The sequence below is a fragment of the Mesitornis unicolor genome, unplaced genomic scaffold, assembly GCF_000695765.1.
Source record: "Mesitornis unicolor isolate BGI_N332 unplaced genomic scaffold, ASM69576v1 scaffold10123, whole genome shotgun sequence".
Taxonomy (NCBI): domain Eukaryota; kingdom Metazoa; phylum Chordata; class Aves; order Mesitornithiformes; family Mesitornithidae; genus Mesitornis; species Mesitornis unicolor.
In genome coordinates this window covers 1-9,028 of record NW_010173976.1, presented here as the reverse complement: position 1 = coordinate 9,028, position 9,028 = coordinate 1, and the positions used below count along the sequence as shown (strand labels likewise).

General features: G+C 47.4%; 1 protein-coding gene across 1 annotated transcript in view; it reads right to left on the bottom strand.

Annotated features, from left to right (window-relative positions):
* LOC104537878 (helicase ARIP4-like) overlaps positions 1-5,372 on the bottom strand; it is a gene marked incomplete at both ends in the record, with an annotated part of 6,892 nt that extends 1,520 nt beyond the window's left edge. The window contains 7 exon segments of the mRNA XM_010180893.1: positions 8-86; positions 352-534; positions 1,242-1,474; positions 2,225-2,356; positions 3,695-3,729; positions 3,731-3,820; positions 5,174-5,372. Of these exon segments, the coding sequence (XP_010179195.1) occupies positions 8-86; positions 352-534; positions 1,242-1,474; positions 2,225-2,356; positions 3,695-3,729; positions 3,731-3,820; positions 5,174-5,372 (951 nt within the window).
* Between the last annotated feature and the right edge of the window lie 3,656 nt (positions 5,373-9,028).

The following is a 9,028-nucleotide window of genomic DNA, read 5'->3' as shown; positions in this document are numbered from 1 at the left end:
GTTTTGGGGTTATAATCAGCAGGAAGGTTTTCAGGCGCCGGGAGCCACATGTTGAACTCTGCTAGCCAGTTTTGGAGCGTATTCACCTAAAAAAGGTAGCCACAGAAGGATTAAAACCCCAATTGATTCACTGGGTATATAAAGAGCAGAAGTGAGAATAGGGAATGACGCCCAGCTGGGCCCTGACAGAAGGAGCAGACCACAGCATGCAAACTCTGAGACACAGGGAATAAAAGGCAGAGGAGAAGAGCAAAGGGATGATAGTGCTTGAGATCTAATCAGTCTCCTCTACGTAAAGAAAGAGGTTGTGCAAGGAAGCCCCTCAGCCGGCTCTTCACACGAGCTACTTACAGGTACGATGGCAAGGACAGTCTTTGCCTCCGTATGCCGAAAAAGTACATCCAAGAAAGAGATGACCTGTATGGTTTTGCCCAGGCCCATGCTATGTGCTAAAATACACCCAAACCCACTGCTGGTTTTAAATCTCTCCAAGGACTCGACCAAGTTGTCATACAGGAATCGGATCCCACCAATCTAGACAGAAAAGTAGGAAAGGTATTAGAATGGTGGGAGCAAAACCAAACCAAGATGGATATGTATTTACAGAGCGGCAAGCACAGCAGGATTGCCTAAACTGTGAAAACACGAAGGGGTGTTTCAAGTTCACTACAGTGTTCTAATGTAGGGAAGACTCAGAAAGTAAGTATTTTTAGATACTCCTAAAACTTTCTGAGAATATAACAATAAATCAAATTAATTTGTAGCCAGAGAATTGGAGCTGTGGTTGATTGGCTTGTTTATAAATATGATTTTATTTTAAAAGTGTTTGTCTAAATATATAAAGGAAAACACTCCTGTTTGTGCCAGATACCATCACGCCATCCATTCATCACCAGGACACCCAGGTAAAAAACTTCTTGGGCATCACAACGAACTCTAATTGTTATCAAATATTTTTGCCTTCAAAAACTGAAGGAATTTTCTTACAAGTACAGCCAGAAACAAGCAGTACATCCTCATCTCTTTTATCTTGTCAGGCTCTTGAAGTATGAGCTAAATACTCTTGTTATCGTATGATAACAACAGCCAAAGTTACACATAGCCCTGGCCTTCCTTTAATGTGTCCTCATTGTTTGACTGTCCACAGCAGATGGGTCACAGATCTCACCAGAGAAGTTCTGCTGAGATTACAAGGCAGGTTTGCCTGAATTCATTGCATTCTCAAGGCTCATAAAGCCTACCTGATGGGGTTTTACTGCATGTGCGAGCTGGGGAGCCAGGAAAATGTCCTCCTCATTTGGTGGATGATTGATGTTGACAATGACTTGCCCCAGAGCATCCGACTGATTTAAGGCATCATTCACATGAGAACCACTGCTCTCTTCACTGCCATCCTCCTCCCCTTCATTGCCAGAGTCACTGCTGTCCACAATTTGGAGAGCATCATCCTCTCCTGAACTCAGCTCAATCACTTCTGCAAAGTAAGCAAACCAGGAAAGAATAAGGGCAAAAGTTAACTTGACATCAGGGTTTATAATGCACGGAAAAAAAAACCTCTTACCTGGAAAATAAGGCAACCACCTTTTACAATTCCACACTGGGCTAACAACCTATTCTGAACAAGCAGGCACAACACAAGCACACATCAGGTCCCTCAGGCCAGCATATAAAAGCAGGAGTTTCCCCATGTTTCAGAGAACATCAATTTGGGCTGATACAAGCAGAACACGAGACAGTTTGTGCAATTGGTTTACATCCTCCTCCACATGTCCTCTTCATTCCCAAACCCAGACGTGCATTTTAGCTGTCGATGCAATGTCTAAGGACCACCGAGGAAATCAGGCAGAAGTACTCTACCAGTATAGAGGAGTCAGGTTAGATCCACCAGAGACAAGGGACACAAAACCCACTTTCAGTGCAGGTCTGAATACGCAGAAGCTCCTTCCATACACAGCAGACGATGCTGTATCTCATGTAAGCATTCTGGAGCAGAGCACTGAGCAAAATTAAGTGCATTTATAAAGCAGAAATAAGCACAGGTTCACAAGAGTGCCCAATAGGCCAGGTTATAAATGTTAGTTTAGAACTCATTTGGAAACCAATAGGCCTGCAAAAATCTGAAGTTATTCACTACTGGAGCATCTGACTCGAAGAAAACAGGAGGTCTGTGGCTAAACAAACAGCATATTGTGAGAAGACCAGGCTGAGACAATCGGTCGCTTACCGTCTTTAATGCTGTTTTTTCCCTTAGCATCATCTTCACTGCCACTGCTGGTACTATCTAGGCAGATCACTTCCTCAGCCAGGACCTGAGGGGGGAGCTGGGTAGCCTCTGCTGTTCTGAAGACGATGTCCTCTATAAACACAAATGACAAACAATAAGTAATTCATAATTATTGGGAAGGAGACAAAATTGTTCAGAAACCAGACAGTATTTCCTTCCACTTTTGCTCCAGTAACTTAGCCCTGGAATTTTCCATAACAGACTCTCACTGTCTAAAATATTGCCATGACTCAGCTTCCTGGGTCACAGTCTCCTCCTTTCTCAATCTGCTGAAACAATGGCCCGTTGCTGATGGCACCCTCTCTGTTGCATGCCCTGCCTGGGGCACATTGACCACGCAAGGTGTAGAAGTCCCTTTTTTTTCTTGAGTTTCAGAAGTAAAAGCTGTTTTGCAGCCAGCAGATAATGCACCAACTGCTGAAGGGACGATAACTGCCCTCTGCTAGGAGGGACACTGTACTAATTATAATTCCACACATCATAAACAACTTTTGCTGATCAAGACCATTTGTTGGTATGTTTAAGTATTGCCATGTGGGGAGAGAGGCCAAATAAGCTTTGCTGCAGTGACTCAGCAAGCAACCAGCAGTTAAAGTGTTTTAAGTAGCTTTTATTCCTTCCCCCCAGGTAAAAGTTTTGAACACTGGCATTTAAGGGAGAGTATGCATTTTCTTAAGAGTCAAAAGTCAACGCAAGAAACTCCTTACCCCCTGACACAACTTCCAACTGCACTTCTCTGCCCTCTACACCAGTCTCAGAGGCTGTGCTATAAACTAGAACGCTGAAGTGATCCAGGTTAGAAGACCATGCAAAATGACATATTCACCAGAAGACATAGCCATTTATACTGCCTGCTATTTCACTGCTTGCTGAAACATGCAAGAAAGGACAAGGTTACATCGTGAACATATGTGCACCCAGTCTAACATCATGAACATACGTACACCCACTCTATTGTTCACTACCCCTAGTACCAGACCCACACATCACCAGACCATTCACAGTACAAATATGATCTGGACCAAGGACATGGCATTTCTGTCAAGTCCATTTGTTTAAGTTTCTATACCAATTGGAAGGAGAGCGAGCTGTTCCAGCACTCCTCTTACACACAAGTAACTTGCCAAAATATCTTTAACAAGTTACCTGGCACCATTCACCACTCAGCCACAGCATCTTGGCTCAGAACTAGCTCACAAGTGGTTTGGAACTGCTGCTTCAAGACTTGAAAGTCCAAATGCAGCATCGAATCATAGAGTGGTTTGGGTTGGAAGAGATCTTTAAAGGTTATCTTGTTCAACTCCCCTGCAATGAGCAGCCTTACACCTGATCTTAATCTACCTCGTCCTGTCATGGACAAGCTTCTTATCCTTAAAACTCTTGCTTTGGGTGGCATCTCCCACTGCTTACCAGGAAGAAACTCTAGGGGTACAGCTGGGATAGTGTTTTTGCTGCTCCAGCCGTTTCCTTCTCTCCAACTCTTCCTGCTGGGCTGCTTTTGTCACGGCCTCCAGCTGGTCCTCACGCAACAGCTTCCTGAAAGCAGGAGCAAACAGAGAAAGGTGATTTGGTTCCACTCAAACGATTTCTTCCAATAACCTGAAGTGCTGTACAGCTGGCTCAAAAGTTGACTGACAAGCTCCAGGCAGTCAGTCCTCCAGCTACACAGACGAGGAACATCACTGCCAAAAGCCATAGACAAATCCTACAGCGATTTCAAGATCGTGCTTCCCAACTACAGGTAACGCTCCTGTTACTCCAAGACAAAAGTTCAACAGAAGGAAAATCATGAAAGGGGGGAAAATGTGAGCTGGTAAATATATACTTAAGCAAGGTTATCACAGACCTTGATCTATCTGAAAGGGTTTTATTGCTATAAGGTTTATAAACAGAAAATGCAAAGGCATGCAAAGAAGACATACACAGTATACACAGAATATGTTCAAATATATTTACAATGAATAAATAGTGTTTGCAGGAGCTAGGACCTCTAATGGCTTTAACAATTGTTTCAAAGGATGCTCTCAAAGCACCCTACTTTTACAGGTAATTTTCGTTACTTCCCAAAGTTGCTTTTCCCTCACTTCAGTTTGAAACGTGCAGCCCTGCAAATTAAGGCCCTTTTTGCCTTCAGTGGTCAAATCCAGCTCCTTCAAACCAGCTTTAAAACCACCCAACTCACGCTGCAGGGACATGAAGTCTCAGTTTCCAAGGCTTAGTCAGCACTCATTCCTTCAGCTTTGAGAAAATCGATTGGTACAAGTCTAAACAGGAACCCAAAGACCCCCAGCACGTTACGCACAGGGCAAAAGAGCCACTTGCTGCCACGTTGTGACTCCTCTGAGCATTTCAGATCCCCTTGAATAAGATTTTGTAGTGAGTTACCACCTCACAACCTGTCCCAGAAAGTATGTGGTGACTTGCATAATCAAACAATTACTGCTTTATAAAATTGAGGTGCAATTGATCTCCAACATTGCAGTCACGAGCACGAGCACTCCTGCCAACAAGTGCCCAGGATAGCGGAGAGGAAGACTGTATTTTAGGCTGTTTGCAATAGGATCCTCAGCAGCAGATATCTGAAACGGGATGTTTACTTAATGGAGGCGCTGCTCTTCAAGTACACGTCTTGAAAGCCAGCAGCAAATACACCATTTTTGCAATATATTCCACAACCAAATATTCACTCTTCTGAAATAACAAACAAATTTGCACCCACGGTCTGAGATCATGCTACTCCCACTGGTGAAATCCTGAGATTTGGGAAAAGAAAAGCCATCTGGTTTGCCAGCAGTGGCAAAACGTAGCTCAGAAGCAAAGTCGAGGGATTCTGATTTTGCCCAGGGGACTACACAGGACCCAAGCTCTTTCTGTCCTGCTGCTGCTTACCTTATGTTCCTCCGCATGTGAGAGGGTTTCTGAGCCTTCTTCTTTTTGGTGTCCTCAGAGGCCAGGCTCTTGTGCTGGTTCTGCAAGAGTCGCTCTGCCCGCTCACTCTGAGATGAGGTAGTTGAAGTAGAGCGCTGCCATTCTCCATCCTCGGCGTGTTCCACATGGTCACCGCTGAACACTGCTTCCTGGGGTTGGTCTGAAAAGACAGGGAGCCAACGGCATGAGAACAACCGTGCCAGGCCTTTTACACAAGCATTCATCAGGACTGGAGCTGAGTGGGAACCAGCAACCCCTATTTACGCTCATTTGCGGGCGTGTTTTGTTGAGGGTCAAAAGCGGGGTCCGTTCTGACACTGCCACTCAAACAAAAAGTGTTGAAAAGTTTTACGGAGAAGTCCGTTGCCAGCGAAAGCCAAAACTAACACCACTTAACACAGCCCCAAAGCGTCCTGCCAAGAAAACAAGGCAAAATTATTTCAGTCCACACAGAGCGCTTGCTGCCCTTGAGGGTCTGTTTTCCTCCAGGGGCCCAAGGAGCTGCAAGGAACAAGGAACTCAAATCCTGTTTCTTTGTTTCACAGCAGTCAAGGGGGGCAGCAATTTCCATTTACGTGATACCTGTGCAACAACCTTCCAGATGAACTGAATATACCATGCAAGAGGTTATCTGGTTCACACACCGGGTCATGGCTTAGCAGGCAGCTCGCTGGTTTTACCACCGCTGCCGTGATTTAAATGGTAACGTCTGGCAAGCTTTTATTAAGAGTCACAACTAAGTGGCAATGTTCTTTTTCCATTATAAGCCACGTGCACTCCTTTTTCTCCACGTTCTCCTGTTTTCAGACTGGCACTAATGGCTGATTTCGCTCTAAAAGCGCTCTGTGAAACGACACCTTGCTGGACGTGACATTGTGCTCTTCAACAGGCTGCCAGCGACCAAGCTCATGCTCGCAGAGCGCAGAAGGGAAATGTTTCTGCTCAAAAGCTTCCCTTGAAGTAAACTGTTTCCGACAAGCCTTGTAATAACTTCTTTGAAGCATCTTGTCCCCTTGTATCAGGCAAAGGGATACCCTGAACTTCATCTCATAATCAGCTTTCTTGCCTACACTGTGTGTCTGAGCTAATGACTGAACTGAAGTGACACTTAGACAGGACTTTGAAGGCAAGAAGACATCAGTGCAGAAGAATTTGGCAGATGAAGTAGCGCAGAACCAATAAGCATCACATTGGGACTCCGTGGGATCTGGAGACAAAGAGCATCCCTTCTCAAACAGCTTGGGGCTGAAATGAGGGATGCTCCAGTACAGCATGTTGCATGTACAGGCACCTCTACGGCTGCCACGTTAGTGTGCCTATTAAATTAACCTTACCACCAATATAATACCTTAAAATCGGGATGACAAGAACCAGATTCACACCTTGGTCAAAACCACCAACTTGGTAAGCTTCCTCTCCAGATATCCCACCAGACTTGCCCCAGCACTTGCTCCAAGCCTATGTCAGAACCCTTTGAGGACTTTGGGGCTCACCTCACCATGGGCCAAAACCATAGAAAACCAGGTATCCACCACTTGGGCGATGAAACAGAGCTCACGATGAACGCAGGAAAGCAAAACCAGAACTGCTAAGTAGTGGTTCTCCTACCACAGCCACGGTCTTGGAGCTCCTATCCTCTCACTGTGCCTCCTTCAACCACCAGCACCACATCCACTCGCAGGCAGAGGACGGTGCTGGGAATAAACCCAGATTCCCTGGTTTCCCAGCCAGCAGCTCTGCTCTTCAAGCTGCAGACACATTTTGGCCATGCTACCTGCAATTCTTCAGCAGCTCCTCTTTCCCCACCCCTCTCGGCTCCCGGTTATACAACCGGCTCAAAAGATCGGACAAACAGGGCACAGGGAAGCAGGGAGGCTGCCCACGTGATCACATTCTCCGGGATGAGTCATTAAACCAGTGACTATCCCGGAGACAAACACTGCCATGGACACGCTGCTGCCATCTCCGGGGACCTTGACAAGGCATAGGAGAGCATCAAGTCCTGCTTGTTTGGGAGAGGAAGCGCTTCTCTCCTCGCGCCCCAGCAGTCGCCCACGTCGCAACGCTGCCAGCCACACCATGCTGGGAAAGGGTCCCCACAGCATGAGGGTGATGCGAACAGAATTTGGGCTCAGCAGCCCAAAGGCAAGGCCATTACATCTCTCCTCTGTATGCTCCCAGATTTGTTGTGCAATCCCTACGTACAGGCATTCCACCTCTACATTTTACCTTTCTTTCCTCTTGTTCATGTGTAATACAAGCTCTGGTGAAACACACATACAGCCGGATCAGATAGGGTTTTTTTAGAAGATAATTCCCACCTGAGCAGGAGCCTGAAGCCTAAATTTAAAAGCTGATAAATTTGTGAAACAGAAACACTTCCTTTCTGTGCTCTGCAAGCATTAGCTTCGTCACCGCCAGTCCGCTGAGGAGCAAAATGTCACGTACAAGATGATTCTCATGTGAGAACCCTAAAACCTGATGCTAAATCTCACCCTGTACCGCGTACAGGCCCTCACCCACCACAGCCACGTCTGCCCAGGCTGGCGTTTGTCCTGCCAAGACAAGTTCTGGGGTGAGGAACACAATCTGTGCTCAGCCCACGCTCCTGACACACGCATCTAGAGAGCGAGACCTCCTCTGCTCGAGCGACGTTACCAAACACCACGCTGATTCAGCCGCAGTGGGGATCAGCCGACAGCCGGCTCCCCGGGGCTGGTCCCGTCCTCGCCGCTCCAACGAATAAAGCTGCTTCTCACAAAGCTTAACCAGCACCGTGACAAAACCACAAGACACTTCCATCGCGCCAAGCACCAGCTCCCACCACACCTGCGACACGAGTTGGCGGTTACCAGCAGGAATTGTTTGGTCGCTGTTTTGTATTAAGCTCCTAATTGTGTACGCAGCCTACATCCTACCACACGGGAGAAGCGAGACTCTCCGCAGCAGCTGTGTGGCTGCACTCCAGCGTGGCGAGGTCCAAGCTCTGCAACCAGGACCCACGCTGGGACAGAAACAATACCTAGGCGCACAAAAACCTCCTTTGTACAAGAACAGGTTTGGTCTTTGGGTTGGAGGGAGTGTGGGAACAGCCTTGCTGAACAGGTCCCATCAGGTAATCAATGCAATAATTCCTGCCCCGATTCTGCCCAGCCTACATCCACAACAGAAATGCAATTATGGTTTTGTAACAGGAGCTCAATGCTCCTCTGGCATGGCTACGCAAGCAGCTTTTTACACAACACAAAAACTTGCCGGCTGCGTTTGCGTGTTGACAACTGCCTGATCACGCTTAGGCCGTTAGCGCACTCTAGGATAACCCGGGCAGTCATCCACGTCGCCTCCATGAGAAAACCATTGCCACCAATATGTGGGTAACGACCCAGCACAGCCTTGCACAGGGAGATCAGCCACATGTGCCCAGCACAGCTGGGTGAAAGAGCAGGCCCAAGTGCACGCAGCAGAAGACAACCATGGGTCAGTTGTGGGCACCAACGGGGACATAAACCCACCCCATGCTTATGCACTGCGGGCATCCAGAGTCAGCTGGCACACCAACCGCTGGGCTCACACCAGCTCTGGGGCACATTTTGCGCTGTGCTCACCACAGCAGGCAGCAGATCTACAAACAGCACCTCTGGAGGGTAGTGGTGATAGCACCAGTGCAGACAGTGAGCTTGTCCAGCAGCTGCTCCTTCAGGTGGGAAGCGGCTGAGACCCTGGAGGGGGTGCGTCCCCCTCTGTCCCCGCTGTGGGGTGGCTCTCCTGGTGCTCTGGGAGGAAGCAGCTGGGGGTGTTGGTTGACAGTCGGCTTAA